The following is a 27,906-nucleotide window of genomic DNA, read 5'->3' on the forward strand; positions in this document are numbered from 1 at the left end:
TGCTTCCTGAAGCAAGATGGCTAAGATGGACAGAAAGCTTCATTCTGGAAGGAAACACTGTTTCAGGGCAGACTGAGCTTGCCAGAGACCTCACACCAAACACAAGTCAGCAGTGGTTGGTTTCGTTCCACAAGGAGTCTGCTCAAGTCCTATCATGTGGCTTTTCTGCAGCCTGATCTCATGTTTTCTCACAGGTAAGAATGAAGTTACATGCATCTGGGTCTGGGCCTTGAATATAGATTAAGAAGGTGACAGTACTGTCCTGGGTTTGGGGTTGAATTAAAATGTTTTTGTTGGTTTGTTCTGGGTTTTTTGTTTGTTTCTTTGAGACAGGTTTTCTTTGTGTAACAGTCCTGACTGTCCTGGAACTCTTTGTAAACCAGGCTGGCTTTGAACTCAGAGACCCACCTGCCTCTGTCTCCCCAGTGCTGGGACAAAGGCATGCACACCACCACTGCCTAGCATATAATATTAGATTTTTAAAAAACCTTTTTATCTCCATCTTCCACATTTCAAGTGCCTGCATTCTATTTGAAAAATTTACTCCCAGTATCCATAGACCAATCTAGAAAGATATGAATATAGTTTACACTTTGCTATTTATTTCATTTGGTATTTGAAGAGTTAAAGTATAGTTATAGCAGTCATTTTCCATGTGGTACTTAAAATGATTAACAATTCTGACAAACATAAAACACATAGTTTATAAACTTCATATTGGACATAAGATTTATAAAAGTTAGATTTCTCTTGATCATCACAGAAAAAGGTACTCCATACCATTTTTAAAAAAAAGATTTGGTTAGGGCATTTTCTCTGCTAGTAAAATTATGTAATTTTCTGTTCCACTCCAGGCTCCTTGTAATTACCTCCTTTATTGGTCCCAAACTGCAGTTCCTCACCTATGAATGCTTCAGGGCAAACTGCATTTAAGAAATGTCTAGTGTTAATACTCCAAGGTATTGGTTACTTTGTGATGTTGGTGGGAGCCTTGAGTACTTAAGCAACAAATCAGTAGTACTAAGGCAACTTGGAAATCTTTAGCTTACATGGAAAGGGTGGTACTCCTGGCTCCCAAACCTTCAGATTTCCAAAGGTTTAGCAAGCAATGTCCAAATTCTGCTCACTTTTAGAAAATAAGTATAGATTGCAGGCCACTTGCTGTCTTCACAGTTGGTCCATTCTGTCTTGCCTTAGCCTTTATTGTTAAAATTCTCTAATTGGGGCTGGTGAGATGGTTCAGTAGGTAAAGGTACTTGTTGCCAAGTCTGATGAATTGAGCGTAATCCTCAAAACCCAGATGGTGAAAGGAGAGAACCAACTTCTTCAAGTTGTTCTCTGACCTCCACAAACTTCTTGGGACAAATGTGTGTGTTCCCACCCCAAGTTTCTTTCTCTCTGTGTCTGTCTCTGTGTGTCTTACTAGTTTGTGGTTGTTCATATAACTTGATTTTCCCATCTGTGAGGTGTATATAAGAGCCACTTTGAAGTCTTGAGGGGTTAAAACAAGACAATACAAATGACAAGCTTTTAAAAGATGTCAACATCCCTGCCTCAAATGTTAATTATCCTGATCTTTTGGTAATGCAAATGGTGGTGTCAGAAAATACTAGCTTTAGCTCAGGTTGCCTTCATGTAATTTTGAGCATTTGCAAGTGCAGAATGAGCTTCTATTGCTTACTAGATCACTGGGCAGATGAGTAAAGTTATATTGCTTTGTCCCTTCCAAATACTAGGGAGTGATTCAGGAAACATTCTTACTAATAACAATGATAGCCACAACACCTCTCCCTTTCTTTCCTTTCTCTTCTGAGTTTGAACCTAGGACCTTATGTTGAGCAGTTGCTCAACTACTGAGCTGTATTCTCAGAGCTCTTGTTTGAGTCCTGGTTTGTTTGTTTTTGTTTGTTTTCATGTTTCAGATGTAGTCTCCCTAAATGTTCTAAGCTGCCTTGAGCTTGCTCTGTAACTCAGTCTGACCTGGAACTTAGAATTCTCCTGCTTCACCCTCCCAGGCAGCTGGAATTGCAAGCCTGTACCACTGGACATAGCTCACATTTCTGAGTCCATGGTATGCTCTAGAGTAGCAATATCTGGTCTTCAGACATTACATGTCAATATGCAAGGTGGGTCTCATTGTCCCCATTTTATGCCAGGAATCAAGACTCAGAAGGTTCAGTTCTTTGACCAGATATCTGATAAATAGGGGAATTGGGGTTTGACTTTGATTTAGCCAGCTCTGGAGTGTTTGCTTTGTCCTTCTGTGAAGAAGAGGGGCAGACATAGATGCAGGCTAGAAAAGAGGAGTGACAAAGTGAAGGACTTAGGGAATGCTTTTTCCAATGCATTTACCTTAAAGGGTATTGGAGGGAAAAAATGTAGAAGAGCCAAACATACAGAGGTGACCAGGGGGGTCTAAGCAGGAAGAGGGGTGGCAGTTTCTGCCTGGAAAGTTTGCCCAGTGGCTTTATGGAGGGCAGTCTTCCTGCTGCCTCCCTTACACCTAAGATCTTAGGAGAGGAGTGTTTAGGAGACATGAATCTTAGAGCAACTAAAAAGACTAAGATGGCTGAGAGACTAGGAAAACCACTAGGCCTAAGCTAATCTTATGGGAGTCAAGGTGTATGCTCAGTTTCACTCAGTGTTTCTAAGTTCCTTTTGTGTGATGGGCTCTGGGCTGGGTGCTGATTAGAGATGAACAGAACTGGCTTCTGTTTACAGTAAACATAAAGCCTACCAGAAAATACACTGAAATCAACATCTGGGGATTTAACATATTTCAATCTATTCTTTACCCACCAGGAGTAAATTCTAAATCCATGTCCCAGCCTCAAATGAACATTGGAGTAACTGGAGGGGGGGTGGCACTCTTATACATGTAACTTCCAAGGCTGCTCGGCCAGAGATCTTAAATTCATCTGAGGTGCTGCCTAGGCGCTGGGAGTTTTGAAAGTTTCTGGGTGAGGCTTTTTGGAGAAGTGGATGCTTACAGGACTGGGCAGAAAAATGCAAGATGAGACAGGAGCATCTTGTGCTTAAAATAGGATGAGGGCCTAAATGTAGCACAGAATCCTGGGTTGGATCTTGGAATGGAAAACAGTGGAAGAATTGGCAGAATTCAAATCAAGTCTGGAATTTTGTTATGGTAATTGACCCACATTGGTCCCACAGTTTTGATAATTGTATTGTGGTTACATAAGATGTTAGCATTGGTTGGAGCTTACATTGTCTTTGAAATTTGTAGATCTAAAGTTATTGTTTTAAAGCCTATTGGCAAGGCTGGGTGTGGTGATCCATGCATTTAATCCCAGTACAGGTTGATCTCTGATTTTGATGCTAACCAAGGCTACATAGGTCCTGTCTCAAAAACAAACAAACAAAAAATAATACAAGCTGGGTGATGGTGGTACACACCTTTAGTCCCAGCATTTGGGAGGCAGAAGTAGGCAGATCTCTGAGTGCAAAGCCAGCCTGGACTACAGAGTGAGTTCTAGGACAGCCAGGGTTACACAGGGAAATGATGTCTCAATAAATAAATAGATAAATTACACAAAAACAACAACAACAAAAATACAAAACAAAGTCAATTGACAAAAAATAGAATGGAAAAAGAGAGGGATGTGGGTGACAGTGAGTCAAATGGATACAGGAATCAACCTGAAGAGTTTTAATAGGACAAAGTGGGAACAACTAAATAACAAATAATAGTAGCATTGGATTTTAACCATAAAATGAAATCAGTAGCTATGTGTCTATTCAAATAAGTACGTCTCTGAAAACTTAACGGACAGTGGAGGACGGATAGCTCTTCCTTACAGAATCCCAAATTCAGTTACCAGACATTCAGATCGTCAAAGTTAATGTGTGAAAGGGTAAAAAGCATTTACATACTCTCACATACCTCTTCCAGCATGTTTATTAACTCTAACAGGTAAATTGGTAGCTTTGCAGATCAAGATTAGCATCACTGGTAATTATACATGTTGACACCGTGTCCTTCTATGACTACAAGGCAAAACGTATATTTTGCAACCAGTTTCTAGGTCTTTTGAAACATGTGGAAAGAGTACACAGATGGAAATGAATGCCCTCAGCAAGAAGGCATGGTAGACCTTGCCTTAGAATGTTGATGCCCCACTGGTGTACCTCATGGAAAAGGGCCAAGAGGAGTATATTTGGCCTTGGGGACGAATACCTACACTGCCTTAGGTACACAGGCACACCCTCACTCAGCTGGAGTTTTCACAGCGTCAGACTTCATAGGGCCATGCAGTAGTTGAAGGATATGACTTGGTGTAACATGAAAAATAAAAATGCAGAGATTGATATTGGGTATTGATGCATAGATTATGAGACACGGGATGAGGTTATAATATGGGTTATATATTTTATTCGGGGAGAAGTCACTTGCATGAGAAACCAATGACCTGCAAATTCCTGCTCCAAGGATCCATGCCCAGGCTGCTCTCTGTGACCCGACTGAAACCAAGAGAGCAAGCTGGGATCCAGGACCCCAGACCTAGCCCCCCTCCCCAACGTCTGCACCTGTGACCACGCCCACTTAGGCATTCAATAAGTGTAGGTGGGGTGGATATTTCACTAAAATTGGAGTTCAAGCTGAAGACCTGAAAACCAAAGCAGCCATGCCACTAGCTCTTAACCTCTACCTGAGGCTGAAAGGGCTCATCCTGTCTCCATGAATCCTCATTGTGGCAAATAAATCTCAGAATACAGCCTAAGACTCTGGGCTCTTGTCTTTTATATACCTCTCTATGGTAAATGCATGAGCTCTAATTCTCTTTTAGACTGATTCACTTTTATGTAGGCCAGGGTGGCCTGGAACTCAGAGAGATCCATCTGCCTCTGTCTCACGAGTCCTGGGATTAAAGGTGTGTACCACCAGGGCCCAGCTTCTATGGTTAGCTACTATGGTTGCTGGGATTAAAGGTGTATATCACTATTGCCTAACCTCTATAGCTTGTGGCTGGATTTGCATCCTGAACCCTCAAGCAAGCTTCATTAAATCACAAATAATATATCACCACAATTTGGAGTGTGGGGAGCCATGAGTCTTACTATCAGGTCCAAGGCCAAGAGACGCTGTAGTCTGTCTGGAACCAGTCAATGACCAGTGCTAACCAGAACACCTGTCTCAGGTGCTGTCACGTAGCTGAGACCTGTCTCTAGCTAACATGATGAAAGGGACAACCTAAGACTGGTCTTCTGGGAAACTGGGATGGGAGGGGGTTGTTTCATCAGCTTTGTGAGATTCATGAAGGATACTGAAGGAACTGGAGTTAGTGTACCATGCTATCACTCTCAGGGAAGTTTCCCAAGTGTGAGATGGTACTGTAGTGGAAAAGACATCCAATAAAACAAGCTACCCTTAAAAAAAAAAAAATGGTTAACTTCACTCCAATCATGAAAACAGATAGACCTAAATTGAGAACAAAGCTGTAAATCAGCCAACCAAGGCCATAAAAGACAAAGAGATTAAGAACAGACTGGAAGAGACAACTACAAGGGAAGCCCTGGACTGGTTCCTGGAAGAAGGGAAATGAAGCATGAAAGGGGGGGGGGAAACAGGTGAAATTGAGTGAGACTAGAGCCAGTGACATTACAGTGACATCTGTCTTATTTCACAGTCACACTGTATCTGTGGATGCAAGGAAGGATGGATGAGGGAATACCATCGAAGTTCCCTCTGCTATTGGGCATCGCTGAAAGTCTGAAAAAAAATTTCCAATGGATCTAACTTGTCTGCTGAGTTACAGGATCGCAGCATGTTAGCCACACTGTGTCCCTTATGGAGGCCATGGAATCTGTTTGCTTGCCATCCCAAGCCACAAGAGGCCACCTGGGTTCCTTGCTCATGACCACTTTTTATTACCTGCTTGTTGCCCTTTGTTTAAGCATTCACTTATTGAGAAACACTTGAGTCAATTTGAGTTCAATTTTGAATAGTCATATTTGGATCTTACATGGCAGAAGTTCTCATTTGTCTAGGACAAATTCCCAAGATGACAACTGCTAAGTCAGATAATAATTGCATATTTAATTTTAAAAGAAGCTGCCCAATGATTTTCCAGAATCACTGCCGGCAGTGTATGAGGGATCCATCTTCTCTGTCCTGGTGCCAGAATTCAGTTTTGTAACATTAACTACACAGTAGTGCTGTCTCATTTGCATTTCCTCTGTAGCAAACGATTTAAAGACCTTTATAAACAGAATGAAGTTACATGTGTGGGTGTTTTGGCAGCTTGTGTTCCTAGTGCCCTTGGAGGCTAGAAGAAGGTATGAGAGCCCCTGAAACTGGAGCTGTAATTAAGGGTTGTGAGCTGCCATGTGGGTGCTGGGAATTGAACCTGGGTCCTCTGGAAGAGCAGCCAGTGCTCTTAACCACTGAGCCAGCACACCAACTCCAATTTAAACATCTTTTCATGTGCGTCTTGTCCTCTTTGTGTTTCCATTGGTGAAATATCTCTTCACGCCCTTTCATTTTATCTTTTAGTTATTTCCTGATTTTAAGATTTGAGTGTTCTTTATGTATTCTAGACAGCCTCCTTTGTGAGATAATGGCTAAGATCCATCTTAAGTTCATTGTTATGTAATATGAGAAGTTTAGGTTGAGATTTATTTCTCCTGCACAGACCAAACTGTTCCACTGTTGTTTTAAAGTCTATCCTTTACTGAATTGCTTTGTATCTTTGTCAAATCAAACTTGAGGGTATTTGAGTGGTTCCGTCTCTGAGATCTTTAATTTTGCCTTTTGATCTGTGTATCTGTATCTTTGCTGATACCACACATTGCAATCTTAATGACTGTAAGTCTTGGGATGTGTGGATTGGTTCCTCTGCTCTTACCCTTTTAAAAACACTGACTTTTTATTATTGGGGCAGCAAATGCCATGGCAGCCTTGTGGGGGTCTGAGGACAGCTTTGTGGCATTGGCTTTCTCCTCTCACCTCTCCATGGGTTCTGGGGAGCTCATCATCTTAGGCAGCAGGCACTTGACTGCCTGAGTCATCTCATGACCTGCTCTCTTTCAAGCTGGTTTCAGTTGGGGTTTGTGGGTTTTGCTCAGTGATACAGTACATGTTTATGATATGACATTCACAAGATCCTGGGTTTAAATACTAGCACGAACATACATACATACAAATTCACAGACCATATAGCTACACACAGACACACAAATACATACACTGCACAGACACAGATAGACACATAAATACACACATACACAGACACACCACACAGATACACACCCATACACAGTCACACAGAGTTTTAGTTATTCTAGTTCATAATCTTTATTTTCTTTTTTTAAATAATGAAACAGGTCTAACTCTATAGCAGCCTGGAACTCATTACATAGCCCAGGCTTGTTTCTAGCATAATCTTCCTACCTCAGCGTTAGACTGCTGAGATTATGGATGTGAGTGACCATGCCTAACTGTTCCATAGCCTGGGGGTGGGAGAGGGTGTTGCCATAAGTTTGAGATCAGGCCAAGCTACATAATGAGCTCCAGGCCAACCTTGGCTTCATAGTGAGATCCTGTCTCAAAAGACTAAAATCACATCATTTGAAGAAAAATGGATGAAACATGAGATCATTATGCTGAGCAGGGTAATTGAGACTCAGACACATGTTATTTTCCCTCATATGCAGAGTCTAGGGTTGTTTATTCATTTTAAGTAATGAGACATGAAGGTAGAAGGGTGGCTTTTTGTGAAGGAAAAGTGGACTACTAGAAGCAGGGAGGGAAACAGAATAAGGTGGGGTGGGTATGATCAAGAATGTGCTGTGACATTTGAGAGGGTTTAGTTTTTCATTTTTTGTTGTTGTTTGGTTTTTCAAAACAGGGTTTCTCTGTGTAGCCCTGGCTGTCCTGGAACTCACTTTGTAGACCATGGTGGCCTCAGACTCACAGAGACCTGCCTGCCTCTGCCTCTGCCTCCTGAATGCTGGGGTTAAAGGCGTATGCTACCACCACCCAGCAGGCATTTGAGAGTTTTATACAATGAACATAAGCTAGTAACAAAACTACGAACTGAAAAAAAGAAAAGATAAGGAAGTTAGGGCTAGAAAGCCAAGAATCCCCCCTGTGGGTGTCCCGGGTCTTTCCTCCCAGGCAGAGATTAAGAATGAGATGAAGGTTCATCACCAGGGTCCTGTGTTAGATAAGAGGCAAGGCAAAACATCCAGCCAGACAGGGTGTTTCAGGGGCAGCCCTCCTCCCTCGTGTGCACAGCCTTGATGCTTGATACCAAACAGCAGATGCCAATCTGGAAGCAGAAACAGAGCTTCACTCTGTCTGCCATGACATTGATGCCATCACTGTGCCGGTAACAGCAGAGGAGCAGATGCTGGCACTGAAAGAGGGCCTGTGAAAGGGAAAAGAATGGTGGCATAGTGTACCCAGGAGCCACCTGCAAGGCCAAGCTTTGGCTGCCTGAAGCCCTTAGTGCAGGTGAGGCTGTGCTGGCCGTTTTTGTTCTTGCAGACTGTAGTGCCACTGTGTGTGTACCCTAAACACATTGTCTTTATCCATGTGAGCACGTGGGCACTTTTTCCTGTGCCCCATGTGGGTTCTTGGGCTTGCAGTTTCCAGGAGTGGGGAGGGCCGGGGCTCTCAGCTGTCCTGCTATCCCTCTTTGCTGGACTGTGTTCACAGTGGACCCTCGTCAGAGCTTTCCACCTGGCTGCTGATGCCCCATTTGGCCTTGTTGGTCACAAATTAATGTGTTCCGGTGCCCAAGGATGGCAGAAGCGGAAGAGAGACGTGATGAGAAACTGCCCAGCACCTGAGTGGATTTGCAGTGACGAAGTGGGAGGCTCAGATTTTTCAGGTTGCATAAGATAACATAGTCTAGGGCTGAGTCAAGGTCAGTCTGGCATCAAGGTTATCATCTAGACTCATAAGGAACTCAATAGTAAGTCAGTTAATAAACTGATTGAAAATGGACAGTAAAATTAGACATTTCTCAAAAGTACATGATACCAATGGCCAGCAAGAATGTGAAGCAGTATTCAGCACCATTAATCATTCCAGCAAAATAAAACCAAAATAAGATTATCATCTTATTCCAGACTGGGCGTGTAGTTCAATAGGAGAACACTTACCTAAGATATGTAAACCCCGGGGGCTTCATCCCTAGGACAACAGTAAAAGTGGTTTTCATTAAAAAGTTAAAAATAACAAACCAAATGCTGGTACACACTATTACTGAGAATGCTATTATAATCCTATGGAAAGCAGTGTGGAGCTTCCTCAAAAAGTCCAAAGTGCAGTTATCATATGACTTGGCTATCCCACCACTGGTTATATAATACATCCGAAGGAAAATTAAATCACTATGTTGAGACATCTGCTGCACTGTTTATAGAAACCAAGATGTAGAAATAACCTAAATGTCCATCAACTGATAAATAGATAAAAGTAACTATACACAATGGGATATTTTTCAGCCATAAAAGGCAGACATGGGTGATCTGGAAGATATTATGTTAAGTGAAATAAACAAGACCCAGAAAGACAAATATCACACAGTCTCACTCATAGGTGGAACATCAAAGCGTTGACCTCATGCATGTTTAGAATGGAATGACAATGGTAACTTGAGGCTGGAAAGAATAGTGGGTACAAAGAGAGGACAGTGGGTGCAGAGAGAGGACAGAGCAAAGACAGGTTTACAACTACTAAGTTATAGTTAGATAGCAGAGCATATTCTGGTGTCCTATTGCACAGAAGACTGACTACAGAAGAAAAACTTATATTTCAAAAGGTCCAGAGCATTATATATTTAAAGGCTTTGAGTTAAAAAGAAATGATAAATGTTTGAGATAGATAGAGTTGCTTTTATTTGAAGTAACACATCGCATACATGTGTTAAAGCGCCACATAGCTACCCATATATACAATGGGTACATTTTTTAATATGTCCATTAAAAGGAATAGGGCCAGTGGGATGGCTCACCAAATAAAGATGCTTACATGAAAACCTGATGGCCCAAGTTTGAACCTGACTCCCATTGGTGGAAGAAGAGGATCTTAAAGTCCTCTGACATGGGTATATACCCATGGCATATGTACATCCACATTCATACATGTACATGTCATACATACACACTAAAATAAAATTATAAAATAAAAAGCATAACCATGAACAAATAATAACTACCTCTGGTTTGTTTGTTACTTATGTAATGGGAAAAATAATGGTCATGAAAAGCCAGGCATAGTGGTGCACGTCTTTAATTCCAGCACTTAGGATGCAGACAGGTGGATCTCTAAGTTTAAGGCCATCCTGGTCTACAGAAGGAATTACAGGACAGTTAGGACTAAACAAAGACACTCTGTCTTCAAAAAAAAAAAAAAAAAAAAAAAAAAAAGAAAAAAGAAAAAAAAAGAAAGAAAGAAAGAAAAGAAGAAAATTGAGCTAACTGTGTAACTCTAGCAATGACCTATTTAGAGTATGAGCAATGCTCACTAAAGCTTAGCCATTATTACTACAAATATGCCCTGCTAAACCAAGGAGAGTAAACTTTAGCATTGTACAAGTGTGATGAATCTGAAGCTATGCCAGCTCTCACTGTCACTCAGAGGTCAGCTTTGCTCTCAATTTCATCCCAGGTGGAGTGGCCGTGCTGCCTGCCCCACAGAACTTAACTGTACTGTCAACCAACATGAAACATCTCTTAATGTGGAACCCAGTGGCCCAGCCCATGGAGACAGTGTTCTATTCTGTGGAGTACCAGGGGTGAGTTTGCCTTGTCTAATACTTTTCCTTCCTAAGAGGGATAGCCCTTCCTTCTCTGCTCCAGGAGGCTTTGGCACTCAAGAATAGATGTTCTTCCCAGCCCACCTCTTGATGTGAATAGACATGGGAGGGCTAAATACATTTTGTTGTACCTGTTTTCAACAACTGTCTGTTGAGCTTGGCCCTGATTTGGAATGGACAAATCTAGAGAGCCTCTCCCTTTGGGGTACAGGAGGCCACAGTTTTCTTGACTATGAGTGTATATCTAGAGGCCCACACAAGTCTTGACCCTAAAGGTCAACTCACCCTGGGGTGAGCCTGGTTTTAGTTTTCTCCAGCTGTCCAGGCACTTGCAGTTGCTGAGAAGTGGCTGGTGGAGTTGGTGCTCAGCACATTTCATTAGCAATGAGCATAAACAGAGCTCTCTCTACCTGTGGAGACATTCTTCTACGCTCAAGGATATAGAGGTGTGCACTTCTATAGGGAAACTAGCAGGGTGGGTCATGACCCCTCTGCTCGAAAATCAGATATTTACATTACGATTCATAACAGCAGCAAAATGTACAGTTATAAAGTAGCAACAAAATAACTTTATGGTTGGGGTCACCATAACATGAGGAAACATATTCAAGGGTCACAGCGTTAGGAAGGTTGAGAACCACTGGACTAGAAAAAGAGATACTAAATACACTGGGCATGCACTCTTCAGTTTTGCAGCACTAGTTGCTAGCAGCTATTTAAGTTTAATTGTATTGAAACACATTTTGAGCCCATTTTTCCTTTTTTACATGCTCTGTAGCCACAAATAGCTGGTGACCACCTCCTCTGAGCAGCAGGAGGCCAAACCTTTCCATCATCACAAGGAGTGAATGGGCAGCAGAGCTCTGAGCCCGATGCAAGGTTTTGAGCCCTAGTAGGAAGCTGTGAAGGCTGATGCAATGGAGTTGAATTTGCGCTGCTTTGTCCTAGGCGGTGGCCTCTGGAGGAGGTGATATTTATACCCTACCTGTGGGATAGCAGAGGCAGAACTTTTGAGACAGTGACCATCTAGTCAGAGGCCCAAGGCAAAAAGAGACCAGCATTTTGAAGGGGAGAGCCACAGGTCAGAGTCTCACAGGAAGCCATTAGATACAGAAACGTCATGGTCTGCTGTGTGGAATATTTGAAGGATGGGAGCTCCACAGCAGAGTGTGGAGCCTGGGAAACCACAGCAAGCAAGGCACGATGGTGCCTGAGACAAGGGTGGTGACTGTGGACAGGGTGGGGTTTATTTGAAAGTTCCTGAGGAACTTGGGAATGGGAGTGATGGTTGGGATGGGAAGCAAGTAATGGATCTGGAGTCCAGGAGAGGAGGCGTATTCTGCTGCTGACCCACAAAAGCAGAACAATGAAAGTTATAACCATCTTTGCGTCTGCCTCAAAGAGTGTGGTATGACTCTGCACCTTCTTCTGCTTGTCCAGGGAGTTCGAGAGCCTGTACATGAGCCACGTCTGGATCCCCAGCAGCCAGTGCTCACCTACCAGTGGCCTGGCGTGTGACATCACTGATGATGTCATCGCCACAGTACCATATAACTTCAGGGTCAGGGCCACGCTGGGCTCACGGACTTCAGCCTGGAGCACCTTGGAGCACCCCTTTAATCGAAACTCAAGTAAGGCACTTCCCATCTCACCCTTGCAGGAACTATCTTAGATGTTCAGCATCAAATTAATTGGTGTACTTATAAACACAAACCACCCTTACTAACATGTTTGTAAAACTGCTGACTCATTCATGTGCTGTCTTTGTCCTTCCCCATTCTGGAAGTCATCCATGGCCACCCTTGTTAGGGTCTACAGGTATTGAAGTTGTAGAATTGGCACTAGGATTCTTACTCTGATCACACCTCGGTATATCTCTCCCATCTGGAGCCTCGTTAACCCCATACAGCTGAAAACAGCTTGGTTGTTTAAAAACATCTGTACATTTAACAGCTACCAGAAATATTTCCTCTCTGTGGTTACTGGCAAATAATTTTTCTATTGCAATTATAATTGGAAAGTGATGGGAAGGGAAGTGAAGAATCCAGGTAAGTGGACAAATGTGGCTGAGTACAGCCGTGGCTTAGAGTGAAAAGGGTGTGTGGGTGTGGAATAAAGTGAGAGCTGGATGGGCAGTGGTGTAGAGAAGCCGCTCGCCCTATAGCTTGATCAAGTCAGTAGACGAAGGCAATGGAAGAAGAAAGTGTCCGGGCTGTGTCTTTCTTACAGAGCAAACACTATGTGGCCACCTCAAGGAGAGTGACCCAGAGTTGGGTAAGGCTGCAGGGCAGAGGGACAAAGACAAGGGAATTATTACCCTTAGCAAAGCCAAGATGGGTTCTGGTCTATAGAATAGCAGAGTAGATGGGGTATGTGTGTGCTGGCTAGTCTTAATGTCAACTTGATACAAGCTAGAGTTCTCTGAACGGAGGGAACCTCAATTGAGAAAATGCCTTCATAAGATTTGCTGTAAGTCATTTTCTTGATTGGTGATTGACTGGGGAGGGCCCACCTATTGTGGGTGGTGCTACCCCTGGGTTGTTTGTCCTGGGTTCTATAAGAAAGCAGGCTGAGCAAGCCATGGGAAGCAAGCAAGTAAGCGGGGTACCCTTCCTGCCTCCTGGTTCCAGTCCTGCTTGAGTTTCTGTCCTGACTTCCTTTAGTGATGAACAGTGATGTGGAAGTATAAGCTAAATAAACCCTTTCCTCCCCAAGTTGCTTTTTGGTTATGGAGTGTCATTGCAGCAATAGAAACCCTAACAAAGACAGGGGTGTGGATGAATTCAGGAGACATGGCTGCATTTAAAATGGACAGAGCTTGGGGGCCAGTTACTGGGGATGGAGTAGGAAAACAGAATTTAGCTTCTTACCTGAATGGGTGTGAATGCTGTCCAAGGTGGAGAACCCGACAGGAAACACTCTTGTCTGTGTGCTTTTGGAGCTCAGCTTTCTGCAAATGGCATGCTGTGGATGTTTGACTGGCAGCTGGAGATCAGGCCTTGGAACTCTTGGAGTTGAAAGCAAACACACAACTCAAGGTACTAGCTATACACCTGGAAATAGATGTGAATGTCCAGGAACAAGGTATGGAGAATGAAGAGATCCAGGACAGGGTCCCCAGGGCCCCAGAAACCTCAAGGTCTAAAATGTAGACAGAGAAAGCCGTGAGGAGATGGCTGGGTAGGTAAAGCTCCTGATAGGCTTAGGGGTTCCCTGGGTGGTGCTTGAGAAAGTGACTGTGGTTGCAACGGCCACACATAAGAGGACAGAGTGGAGGTGGAAAGGGGCAGTTCCTTGTCTAAGGTGTGACACGGGGGATGCCAGGAGTTTGGTGCTGGGGAAGGGCAGGGCCCTCAGTGGCCCATTTTCTTCATATGACAGATGTGCTTGAAGTGAGGGCTCAGGAACGTAAGGTCACAATATCCGGTAATGGGGCAAGTCAAGTCAAGTTACTGAGGACAGAGGATGCTGAGTGAAGGTCAGGAGGGTTTAGATAGTGAGGGATCCCAAATTGAACCTGAGGAAATTTGAGGGCTAATTCAAATCCAGCTTGGAACTTGAGAGCTGTGTAAGTGAAACATTTTGCTTCATGAAGTGAAACGTGTGGATGCTCAACACAGTCTAGTCTTATCACAGCACTCAGCTTTTGTAGATATTAGTATGGTTGCCCTGGGGATGCCAGGGAGCAGAGGAGGAGCCCAGGACTGTTGGAACTGGGTGCCAAGGAAGTTTTAGTTACAAAATGTGGGCTTCTCTGCTAGGTATCTTGTCCAGGCACTGGAAGACATGTTGAAGTGGCAGAACCCAGTGCAGGCACCTGGAGGTTCCGGGCGCTGGCAGACAGTGCAGCTTAACCCAGTGCAGGCACCTGGAGGCTTCCAGGCTCTGGCGGACACTGCGGCTCTTCCTCTGCCCACAGAGTTCAGGCAGCACCCAGCACTACTTCCTCTGACACCTGGGAGCCTGGGCTCCAGCCAAGAACTTCACTGGAGTCTGGCAACTCATGCTGGAAGGAAGGCCAGGTCAGATGGAGATCAGGGAGTGCCAACAGTTATTTGGGAGGGGCTGGGCAGGAAAACTTGTGCTTCTCAAGAGGCCAGCATAAACAGGAAAAGGTCTGGCTGCAGGGGAATCTGAGGGATAGGAGTTTGCTGGTGCTGAAGAGGACAGAACCTCTCTCAAGAATCCTGTGGATGTTATGTGCAGTGGAGTAAGCAACCTAGCTGGAATGGCTCTGTCTGGATTACCCCCCACACACACACACACACCTTGATCTTTCAAGACAGGGTTTCTGTGTGCAGCCCTGGCTGTCCTGGAACTCACTCTGTAGACCAGGCTGGTCTCGAACTCATAGACATCTGCCTGTCTCTGACTTCCAAATGCTGGGGTTAAAGGTGTGGGTCACCAATCCCTGGCTAGCACCGAATTTCTTAAGAGCACTCCACCTGCCCTTTCCATTTGAGAGGGCCACTCTGACTTCTGTGACCCTTGAAAAAAATGTGTCTTAATATTCTCCCATAGAGCTCTCCTGTTCTTAAGCTTTCTGAAGGCAGACATTCTTAACTTTAATTTCATGTTATAATCATACGGAGCTTCAAGGCCACCTGTCTGGGGCCCTTCCAGGGGTGTCTGATTTAAATGATGTGTTGTCATGCAGCCAGAGTTGTGACTCTCCACTGCAGCGGATGAACCCCTCACACAGGGGAGGCTGGAAATGTAAACTGACACGGGCTTCAATTCTGGCTGCCAGCTCTGTGACTCTAGGCAACTCCCTTAACAATCTTTGTGCCACAGGAGTAAGATTTGCCTTCTGAAGTTTCTGGGTGGATCAAGAGAGAGAAGTATAGAGTGTGTAGGGCAGAGGTTTCTGCCCTAGTGCTGAATGAAGAAAAAGAAAAGAAAGAAAAATGAAAATTCTCTAAACTGAAATTTCAGGTCATTTTGTCTGTCAAAAAGATGACAACTGGACGCTCAAATTCCAAAAACACGCGACTTAAAAATGGAGAAGGTGGGCCTTCTCAGTCTGCAGGTAACACAGAGGCAGTGCTGCGGTGTCTGGAGTAGCTACGTTTGCACAGGTGGCCTGACATCCCAAGTTCTCTTGCCCTTTCCAGGGACAGCTCGCCAAACCCAGGGGTATTTTCTCCAGTGAGGATGGCAAGGGGAAAATACTTTGCTCTCTGAATGTCCTACCTAGAAACTGCCCCCTTTTTTCACATCCCTTGGCCCCCATGCAGAGGGATTTAGCCCATGATGTGTCCCATCCAACTTCCCAAGTCAATATCAACCATCACACTGGCCCTTCTGGTCCTGCAATTTCTAGATTGATATCGGGGGACGGGGGCTTTCTTTTCTTGGCCTCTTGGTGGGTAAGTGTCCCCAGGGGCTGCCAGCCTCCCTGTTTGGAAACCTGCAAAGTGAAGGCGAATGGTGTTTGTCACTTCTAGGACTGGTTTACCTGAATGTGTAAGAAGCTTCTGACTCGCTGATAGTTGTTATGTGGCGTGAAGAATGCTAGGACCAAGAATTGAAGGGCCAAGCCTGATGTGCTGATGTCTCAAGGCACCAGATGTCAGTATTCGCTAATGCTTGATGTGAGCAATAGGGATGCCAGGAGGTCCATTCCCAAGGGACAAAGACCAGGCCAGCTGTGCCCATGCCCAGCAGAGTTCAGAGTTAGGCAGATGTTCAGCAAGCATTAATGAGCAGCATCTGATCACTGGATGAGTCAAGGTGAAGAGCAGTGAAATAGGGCAGTGGGGAGAGGAGACTGAGCATGTGCCAAACAGGAGAGTGATGTTTACCTGAGCCTTCATCCCTTCCCTTGATCCTGTGCTCCTGGAGAAGGGACAGATGACTTTGGAATAAAAAATGAGTGGTAGTAGGTCTTTGCGGTTTGTTTTCTACTCGGTCATCATTCAAAAAGCATTTCATGAAGACTACCAAGATGGCTCAGCCTACAAAGGCACTTGCTGCCAAGTGTGATGACCTGAGTTCAATTCCCAGGACCTACCTGGTGGAAAGAGAGAAACAGCCTCTATGTTTTACAGACAGGTGTGTGCATGTGTGCATGTGCATGCATACACACAATTTTTGAAAAGGTATTTTAATAAAAGTAGAGTTTAAAAAGAATTTCATGAGCATCCATGGAGTGTAGGAGAGTGCTTATGTACAGGATTCCACCACTAGAACAGCTCAGTAGACCCCCTCCCTTGCCCATAGGGCTGCTATGTGTCTGCTGATGGCTTAGTCATTTTACAACAAGAAAATCCGTTCTGGTCAGAGCTGGCTTTGATTCTCTCTTTCTCGTGTCAACAGCTGTCCTCACTGCACCCAGGATGGAGGTGACTGAACATGGCTTGCATCTGGTTATTAAGCTGGAAGACCTGGGGCCCCAGTTTGAGTTCCGTGTGGTGTACTGGAGGAGGGAGCCTGGTACCATGGTGAGGCTTCCCACTGACCTTGGCCTTTGAGTCAGGCCTCAGAGGAGCACCTTTCCGGGGATGAGGGAGTCAAGTCTGGGGCTTTGGAGTACTCATGGCATAAGTGGCCCAATCTGGGTGAAGTGTTAAAAGGGAGAGATGAGAGAACTCTTCCTTGACTCCTTCCTCAAAGATCTAACCTCTAACCTTTGTTCATCCTAGGCCTTGGCCAGGACACGTGAGCCCTTTTCAGGCCAAATCTTCTGAAGTCTGGGGAGCTGCTTCCGTTTAATGCCCCACCTCTCTGGACCCCCAATGCCTTTTTGATACTGCCTTTTTCTCCTCCTCCTCCTCCTCCTCCTCCTCCTTCTTCTTCGTCCTCGTCCTCCTCCTCCTCTTCTTCTTCTTCGTCCTTGTCCTCTTCCTCCTCGTCCTCCTTCTCCTCCTCCCTCATCAGCTAGTCTCAGACACTCAGGTGCAGCAGACCAGGATGTTCCAGCTCAGGGTGTTCCGGATTTCAAATGCACAGAAGGCAGGCACAAACTTCTTGAGGGTGTGTGTCTTGGCAGAGTACAGAGTGGGGCGTTGAGCCAGGAACTGGCTTATGAATAAGCCTATCTAATTCTGATCGGGTGGGTCGTGCAGAAGGCCTGGAAGGGAGCTGCCCTTCCCCATGGGAAGGTTGTTGGAGTCTGGGGTGAGTGGGAGGCGGGCCCTCATGGAAGAATAGTCAGATAAACCACAGCAGCAGCAGCAGCAGCAACGGGGTAAAGCTCTAGCAGACACAGGGGACACCACTTCCTGTGTGGTCTTGTTTAAGCTGATATTGTGACAAGGTCTAGCAGCCCACTCCAGTTGACACAGGGAAAGCTAGCTTTCTCAGAAGGATCAATATGGGCAACAGAGGCTCTCTCCAAATGTGTGAGCAGAGCCATCCCAGGACCAGGCAGAGGTACAGTCTTAACTGCTTGGGGACCGTGGCCGTGGGAGCCTTGCCGTTCTCTCACTAAAGGTCTTGCTGTTGCCTCTCACCTTCACTTCCAACACATGCCCATGACTGTGCCTCCCTGAAGGTATCTCAGAGGGGGCCCTCCTCACACAGTCTTCTCCTATCCAGCTTGAGGTGTCCCGTTTCCCGCGTCCAAATCCTCCGGGGGTGAATCCCATTGCTTGTACTCATCGTTCTAAGCGGTGTGGGTTTCAGACAGCCAGCTGAGATCTCTGGGTACCCTTCTCAGGCTGGGGTACTCAGTGTCACAGAGCAATGTCTGGGGGCTGTGCGCATGTTCCTGTGAACCCTCGGTTGAGTGGATAGTGACCCTTGGAACATGGTGTGGGCAGGTGGGACAGGCTCTTGGCCAGTATTGACCCTGCTGAGACCCTGCGTTGCCAGCCAGGCAGATGGAACAGGGTGGGAGAAAGGCTGGAGCTTGGCAGGAGGGAGCATGGATCAACTTCACATTCTTTGGGGGCGGAGCCTCTTCCGCACCCTTGTAACTGGGAGGCTCATTGCTGAGTGTTCATCCTGAGTCATCTGGGCTTGGTCACACAAGCTTCTACAGGTTCCTCTACAGTCCTGGGGCTTAGAGTGGGCATTGAAGGGTAGATAGACAAGTGGATGGGCTCCGCTCAGATGTCACCCCGCAGGAGAGGCTGTTTGTGAACCTCTGCTTAGCCTCGTTCCTCCTCAACACTCTCTTTGCCTTGCTCTGCTTTCTCTTCACAGCCCTAATCACTACATGGAATCGCACTTACGTAATCTTTCTCTCCCTCATGCAAGCTCCCATGCTGGGTGCCTATGTCCATAGTACAGGGTTAATAAATACGAGTGAGTGGATGAATGAGGAAATGAATGTATCCATGTACGAATGAGAAGGGATGTTAAAAGGACTATGCACTTTTCCCTGCCCGGCTCTGCTGCCTTTAGATAGTAACTGTATTTTGGTTTCTTAAAGGAGCACATTAAAGTGGTGAAGAATGGGGACATTCCAGTGCACCTGGAGACCATGGAACCAGGGGCCGTGTACTGTGTGAAGGCGCAGGCGCTGGTGAAATTGATTGGGAGGCACAGTGCCTTCAGCCAGACTCAGTGTGTGGAGATGCCAGGTAAGGATAACTGCTTGCCCCTGGGTCCTGGCACTTGACAGGCCTACCAATGGTTCCAGGTCTTTCCCTGGCTTTACACATTTGCTTCCAGGTTTGGTGGGTTCTGAGGTAAATTCTAGTTCTCCCCAGGGGTAGGAGCCCACCCTGGGGGCTGGGTGGAATTTCTTGAGCAGTTGCCTGAAGCACTTTCTCCTAAAGCATCCTCCTCCTGGGCACATGTTATAGGACCAGCTTGCAGAGGCTATTCCCTGGAGGGTGGGGGGTGGGCAGAGATGTCTGTAGGAGAGAGAGTTAGACCTGGCACCACACTGTGTGACAATATCACAGCTTCCTCCGTCTGGAAAGGATCTTACAGTTTATAGAATCTTTTTGACTAAAAAATTTTTCATTCAATTAAAAATGATTAAAAATTTGTGTGTGTACATGTATACATGTACTTATGCACATGTGGGTATCAAGGACAGACACTGATATTAGTCATTTTTCTCTATTCCTACCCATGTTATTTTATGAGACAGCCTCTCTCCCTGAGCCCACAGCTTACTGACTGACCTACTGGCTGGCTAGCAAGCTCCACGGACTCCCAAGCACCAGAGTCACAGGTGTACATAACCACTCCTGGCTTTTATGTGGGTGCTGTGGACCCGAACCCAGGTCTTCATGCTTGTATGCCAGGCACTTTACTGACTGGGACATCTCCCTAGACCTTTTATTTAAATCTTTTTATGGTCTAAAGAAACCTACAGTTATTAAAAACTCTTTGAAAAGAAACAAAATCTTACATCATATGATCCCACCATGCTAACACCACTAGTTACTTTTCAGCGTGACGTCTTAGACTTAAAACAAAATTACTATTAAGAATAAAGAGTCTATTCGTATGGCCCATAACACACAATATGCATATAAATTATCTCCTCTGTCTTCTCCATTCACATGGTTCCTGCATCTCTTCCCTTCAGTGTGAGTTTCTTATATCTTCTTCTGGAGACTTTTTAACTCATATACATGCAAATGAGGACATGTATATGCAAGCATGTACCTAAATATCATCTTTTAAGCAAAGGTAATACCATATGCACTATTCTGAATCTTGTTTTTATATACCTTGTAGATATTTCCAAATGATAAATCCCATCATTACTTCTTTATTACCAAATACAATTCCATTTGTGAGTATGTGTGTGTTGGCTAATTTAACTGATCTGTATTGATTGTATTGATGGGATTAGATTCCCCCCATACTTTGCTATTGCAATTAATGCATTCAATTCCTTGTGTATAGACCACTTTTGCTGATTATATATATATATATACACATACACACACACACACACACACACACACACACACACACACACGTATATTTATTTAATTGATAAATTCCTGGAAGTAAAGTAGCTTTGTCAAAAGACACACATTTAACTTTGACACTGTTGTAAAATTGCCCTCCATAAAATTGTGACCCTTTCAGTTGTTACCCATGTGAAGACACCCAGTAGCTCTATGTGACATACATGTTATACCTGGTTTGTTCATTTTTTTTTTCTTCACAAATACACTCGTAACATTTTCTGTGAACACTTTCTGAGTAACATTTCTTGGTGCTTAAAAAAAAACTTACATGCCAAGCTTATGAAAAATCCAAATAATACAGATCTATAAAAAATAGGCGTTAAATATGCTGTCCTCCTCCGTGTTGCTCAAGAGAATTGCTGTTACAGTTTGGATGTAGAATGTCCTCCGTGGGCTCAAGTGTTTCAACTGTTGTCACTGGCTGGTGGCACTATTTGGGAGGATGGAGAACCTTTGGGAGGTGGGTCTAGCTGGAGAAAGTGTATCTCAGGGAGGTTTAAAACTCAACCCACTTCCTGTCCTGTTTTCCTGAGCCATAGGGACGTTCCTGGGGCCACAAGAGAGAAAATAAACTTTTCCTTTGGTTACTGCTTATCAGCAATTTGGTCACAGCATCAGATATGTTTCTGCTGGCAAATCCTTGGTTTCTCCTTCCACGGTTGTCTGTGGCATCCAGTGCCTCCTCAGGACAGGGACCCAAGTGTTTTCACTCTTCACCTGGCTCAGCTACACTTTGTAGCACACTGTAGCCAGCTCATAGTGTCGGTGGTGTGCTCTGCCTTACTTTCCCCCTCTTTGAGACAGGGTCTTACTATGGATTCCTGGCCACCCCGAAACTTATTCTGTAGAGCAGGCTGACCTTGAACTCAGAGACCCACCTGTTTCTGCCTCCCATGTGCTTAGATTAAAGGTGTGTGTCACTATCCCAACTTGCCATTACTTTTTAAAGACACACAGTAAGCCAAAGTATACAAGTATATCCTTACTGATGGCAACTCTGTATACTTTCCAAGCTTTCTCCATTATTGGTCAAACTGTGATATGCCTACCCCATTTCTCCTTTTGATAGCTGAACTGCCAACCAACCATGCCAATGTTCCATAACATCTTAGATCAGTCTCTTTTGTCTGGCATTTAAATCACTCCTGTTCTCTCTCCAAGATGTGGTTCTTCCTTTTATTAAATAAGGGTTTGCAGAGCACTGACTACCTGCCAAGTCCTAGCCTGCCCACTGGGGCGAGAAGGGAGTCCCTGCCTCCCACTGTGCAAATGAACAGAAAGCTAATGAGTGTGTGTGGGTGTGCTGTGAGGAGAGTCACAGCACACAGGGATGCACGAGTGGCAGTGGACCACTGGGCAGGTGATTGGTGACAGCCTGTGGCTCTTGTCGGGACATTCCTGTGAACTGACAGATGCACACACTTATTTCCTTCCTTGGGATGATTGTCTGAAACAGACATCACAAGAGTGGATTGGAAGGTATCAATATTGTTCATCTCTTGACGTCTACTACCAAAATATTGCCTCAAAGTGAAACAATGCACAGGCCCCACCCCACATGCTACAGACAGACACATGGGCCAAGTCACCCCTAACATTGTATGTGAACGGTCTAGGCAGGAAGTGATAAACGGTTGTAAGTGGTTAGATAAAACAGAAAGGAGGAAAACTAGCTGGTCCCCTCCTCTGCATCTCCAGATACTCAGACCTGGTGCTTTCTTTCTATATTTGTTAGCAAATTCATCATGGACTTTGGAGGTAGTCCTAACTGTTCCTCCTGGGGTAGGCCATTAACCTATCTTGAGCATAAATAACATCATCTTCTATGAAAAGGATGCTCACTGTTAGGGACATGGGCCTAGACCTTAGCAGAATGCTGGGAAACAGAAGCAGGCCAAACATGTAACAGGGACTCGATCTGTCATTTTGGGCACTTAATATTTTCCTCCATCATAGGAGTCAATGCCAAGAGCAAATTGTGAAACACTTTGTTTTTGGTTTCCGCCCAGCCCTGTTCTGGGCTGTTCTGCTCCAACACCTCCCCCTCATCCTGCCTGGGGCCTGGCAGCCTGCCTTCCTCTTGCAATAGTGCCAGGTACATGCTACCCTGGGCAATGCCTTACATTCCTCCCTCCCCTTCCCATGATAGAGATGGTAATCTTCTCTGAGGTTTTCTGGAAAACCATACTTTGATTGGGATTCTAGGAGAATGGTGGTAACGGCAGCCATTTGGAGGACACACCAAATCTCAGGGTGCTGGCACCTTGGCCTGGGTGCAACTCTGAGAAACCCTGGTGGTCCCCTCCCCTTCTGTCCCCAAGCCTTCTCCTATGCTTCGTTCGCAGAAGAGTCTCTTCCGCTGGCACTGGCTTTGTTCGCATTTGTTGGCTTCTTGCTGATTCTCATGGTTGTACTACTCTCCATCTGGAAGACGGGCCAGCTCCTCCGGTACTCCTGCTGCCCCGCTGTAGTCCTCCCAGACACCTTGGTAAGAACATTCTACCTTTCGGTGTGACACTGCCCAGAGGCATCATGGGCCTTAGCTAGGCACAGGCACAGTTTTCGTGGTTTATAAAGATAGGCAGAGAGAGAGAAAGTGCTAATGGAGCGTTACTTGTGTTAGTGAATACCACAGACTAGGTAATTTATAGAGAATAGAAGTTCATTGGCTTCTGGAGGCTGGGGGTGGTGGTGCTGGAATGAAGGTTGAAGGGCCTTATGGGTAAAGGTGTGCTTGCCCTTACACCATGGCTAAAGGTGTCACCAAAGTGAGAACAAGTTATCAAACATGCAGCCTTAAGGCCTTATAACCCACATTCGAGAAGCCGAGGTCTTTACGTCCTCTTCACATACCACAGTTCCTCCCCCAATGCTTTTGCACTGGGGATTTGTTTCCAGCATGTGGTTTTTGGGGGATATGCTTAGGTCACAGTAACCCCTGATCGGAAGGTCTGGGCGTGTCCTCCCTTTTCCGGGGTATAGTGACCTCTCTAAGGCTCTGGCACGCCATTCTGCTTTCTCACAGCACCTGGCATTAACAAGAGGGTGGCTGTTTTGCTCAGTGCTTGGTGATGAGCGCTGCGGTCTTGTCTTCCAAAGTGCCTTCTGAGCTCTCTCAGCTCCTCTAATTGTAAGGGAAGCTACAGCCAGGAGCAGGTTCTGACTCCACATACTCAGTATACCAAGAGTCTCATGCCTCCAGGTTTAAGATCATGAAGTGTGGGATGTTTTGCCTTGGTTAGGCGTGAAGTAGGCAAGGGCAACGGTGTGGACCTTCATAGTGACTGCTCAACGAGCTGTCTTCCCAGTGTTCCCACCCGCCAAACCCACGATGCTTCTCTTACTCTTGAAATTGGACCACGACTCTGAGCCTTAGTGTGTGTAGGCCCTGCGCGCCTGTGCCTTGGACCAGGAAGAGCAGGGCAGGCCCCAGCAGCTCACACATGTTTCACCTGTACCCTTCAGAGACCCCCCCCCCCATCTCAACCACAACACAATCAAAGAAAGAGCAAACAGGAACCAGAGCGATCCCCTCCATCCCTGTCACCCTAAGGGTGTCACAGTTCTCTTCTGGTGGGGAGTTAGCAGTCATTTGCTCTAGAACAAGCAGAACCAGATCTGTTTGCAGTCAACATACTGCTGGAGTTCCTTAACAGTCTGAAGTTACAATGAAGCCACTCTTTAACACCTCTGTGGTTTGCTTTTGCCTCTCTCTCTCTCTCTCTCTCTCTCTCTCTCTCTCTCTCTCTCTCTGGTTTGTTTTTTGTTTGTGTTTTTGTTTTTTTGAGACAGGGTTTCTCTGTGTTTCTTTGGAGCCTGTCCTTGAACTAGCTCTGTAGACCAGGCTAGCCTCAAACTCACAGAGATCCTCGTGCCTCTGCCACCCAAGTGCTTGGATTAAAGGTGTGCGCCACCAACGCCGGCTTGCCTCTCCCTTTAACCCAGTCTTTAGGATGCCCTACCACCCTTTTGACCTATAATGCCAGCTCTCCAATCTCTGATACTTCCAAGTAAACACAACAGTGTTAGCCAACAGTAGCACAGAGTTAAGTGCCAGGGCTGTGGTAACTATGTTACCACATGTGTTACTATGTGTTACTATGTTATCTCAGTTCACCGGGGTTTGTCTGACTTCTGTAGTAGTCTTACTAATAGACTGAGAGAAGGGTGCAAAGAACCTAACTATGAATGCAGGTACATCTGTTTCTTTCTTTGTGCCAACTTTCCATATTTTTTTCTTTTTCTTTGTTTTGAGACAGGGTCTCTCTCCATAGCTCTGGCTGCCCTGGAACTCTCTCTGTAGACCAGGCTGGCCTCAAACTCACAGAGATCCTCCTGCCTCTGCCTCTCAAGTGTGGGGTAGAAGGTGTGTGCCACTGCCACCCAGCTTTTGAGGTGTTCTTTTAAGGCCACACACATTTATGATTGCTTGATCTTCCTAAGTAAGCCTTTTAGCATCATGATGTGTTTCTTTTTATCTCTGGTGATATTCAGTTCTTTTTGCTCATGGCTTATATGCTCTATCCTTTACAAACGTATCTATGTACATGTTTAAAGACAGTTGCTTTGGTTTCCTGTTTTGACTTATTTTGTGTGTGTGTAAGTCACTTCTGATAATCTCTGCCTTTTAAAAATGGCATGTTTAGTCCATTATATGTAATACAATGATTGATATAGTTGTATATTGGTTCATAATTTTATTTTCAGTTCCAGTTCCTGCTTTTGTTCTGTTTTTTCTTTCTTTTTCTTTTAGGGTTCATTAAGTATGTTAGGATATATATATATACATATATATATGTATATATATATATAATTATAATTTCCTTTTTCTTTCTTTTCTTTCTTTCTTTTTTTTGTGTGTATTTTGAGGCTGGCTCTGGCCTCATTATATACTCAAGGATAACCTTGAGCCTCCCACCTCTGCCTGCTGAGTGCTGCTTTATGTGGCACTCAAGATTGAACCCAGGGTCACTTTATATTCTAGGCAAGTACTTTACCAACCCAGTCCCAAGTATATATGTTTTAAAATTCTTTTTTATATACTTTTTGGGTTATTCTTCACATTGGTTTTTCATGGTTGTTATAAAGATTACTGTATACATGCCCGTCACATTTTTAAATGCTTCATTTACGCTTATTTTATGTGTGTATGTATCTGTCGGCACACCATGTGCATGCAGTACCCACAGAGGCCAGAAGAGGGCATCAGATCCCCTGCAGCTGGGGTTACAGGCAACTCTTAGCAAAAAGCATTTAACTGGGGGCTTGATTACAGTTTTAGAGGGAGAGAGAGAGAGGGGGTGGGGAGAGAGAGTTAGAGACAGACACACAGAGGGAGACAGAGACCCAGAGATACAGAGACACAATGAGAGAGACAGCAGAGACACAGAGACTGGGTCTGATGTGGACTTTTGAAACCCCAAAGCTCACTCCCAGCAACACTCTTCCTCCAACAAAGCCACACACACCTGCTGATTTTTTTTTTTTTTCAAGACAGGGTTTCTTTGTATAGCTCTGGCTGGCTGTTCTGGAACTCACTCTGTAGACCAGACCGACCTTGAACTCACAGAGGTCCACCTGCCTCTGCCTCCCCGGTGCTGGGATTAAAGGCGTGTGCCACCCCCCACCCCCACCTGCTGATTCTTCCCCGACAGTTCATCAACTGGGGAGCAAGCATTCAAACACATGAGCCTATGGGAGCCATTCTCATTCAAACCACTACAGAGAGAAGGGGTGGGGGCAGGGAACAAGAGATATCTATCCAGGGAAAGTTCTTAGTAACCTACTTCTTCTAATGGAGCCCTACCTCTTTTTCATGGGATTATACTATTGCTCTAATCACTTGCCCAGAACCCCACAGTACCAATGGGATGCTTCAGATTCAAGCCATAGCAGACTAGTTAGTAATGGACTGTTTGCAAAGTTGTTCTCTGTATGTTTAAAATCAGCTATGGTCATGCCCTGGGATCTCTGGGAGAAACTATAGGAGTGTGATACAGGAATAGGAAAAAGCCTGCAATGGTGATCCTGTCTGGACTGAGCACTGGGATAGATACCCTCCTAAAGTGTCACACAGCATGTTCTTTGTTAGGAGAAGTTTTTCCCACCATCCTGGTCCCACAGCCATGTCAGCCCCAAATAACACACAGAGATGCTGTATTAGATATAAAGCTGTTGGCCTGTTGCTAGCGTTTCTTATTGGCTAGCTCTGCCTTAAATATTAACCCGTTTCTATGAATCTGTGTGTTTCCATTTGGTCTCATCTTACCAGAGAGAGGGTCCAGACCTCTTGCTTCTCCCATGGCCTACATCTTGACTCTTTTTTACTACCACTCTCAGAATCCTCCTAGTTTCCTAGTCCCACCTACCTTGCTTTCCTATTGGCCAACAGGGCTTTATTCATTAACCAATAAGAGAAACATTTGCAGAATGACCTCTCCCATCAGTCCTTCTCAGAGCTCTCGGGTGTAAAAGGGTGAGCACCCCACTCCCAGAATTATATATGAGTTTTTGTGGGATTGGTTCTCACAGAAAAGCACTGACTCAGCAGGCCCATGTGGGAATTGCTAGATAGAGAGCCAGGAGAAGATCTCAGCAGATGCTGGAGCCCTAACCTAGGGCCTTGGGTTGTCCTGGAGGGTTTTGCTACTTGAAAGTTAACTAAGGCTGGGGAGATGGTTCAGCGGTTAAAGTTCTTGGCACACAAGCACCCAATGTAAGGATCGGAGTTCGGATCCTCAGAACCTACCATAAATGCCGAGAGAGGGATCAAGGAAAACTCCCAGTGCCTGCACAGGTGAGCACATGTACCCACCTACACACATGAGAGAACACACACACACACACACACACACACACACACCAGTTAAATAGTTGGGATTTCTGTGATATTCTCTGTTACTACAGTACTAATGAATGCTTTTTGTGAAAACGAATATTTAGAAAATCACCAGTTCATCCCAGGAGCTGATCACCTGCAGTAAGGAGGATGTGGATGCCTGTGCTGTGGCTGTGCTGGCCTCAGAGCATCTCTTTGGGGTTTGGATCTCAGACTGGAGGAAGGGCCTGATGGATTAACAACCTGCTCTGCAGGCTCCAGACCCCACGATGGGAGGCTCCTCTTTCTGTTTTCTTCCGGGGACAAAAGACAAGAGAAGCAAAGAGAGCCTGCTATGTGCATGTCCAGTGACAACCAGCAGTGGTGTGGCCAGCAGACAGCAATGATGAAGAGAGTTGAC

At 45.2% G+C, this 27,906-nt stretch overlaps 1 protein-coding gene across 1 annotated transcript; it reads left to right on the top strand.

The window, feature by feature from the left end:
- Il20rb (interleukin 20 receptor subunit beta) lies at positions 1-27,906 on the top strand. The gene is made up of 7 exons (XM_051206366.1): positions 1-194; positions 10,637-10,763; positions 12,225-12,415; positions 17,103-17,227; positions 19,162-19,312; positions 23,014-23,156; positions 27,611-27,906. The coding sequence occupies exons 1-7, from the start codon at positions 155-157 to the stop codon at positions 27,743-27,745; spliced, it is 912 nt and encodes a 303-aa protein (XP_051062323.1). The 5' UTR covers positions 1-154; the 3' UTR covers positions 27,746-27,906.

The sequence above is a fragment of the Phodopus roborovskii genome, unplaced genomic scaffold, assembly GCF_943737965.1.
Source record: "Phodopus roborovskii unplaced genomic scaffold, PHOROB, whole genome shotgun sequence".
In the NCBI taxonomy this organism is placed as follows: domain Eukaryota; kingdom Metazoa; phylum Chordata; class Mammalia; order Rodentia; family Cricetidae; genus Phodopus; species Phodopus roborovskii.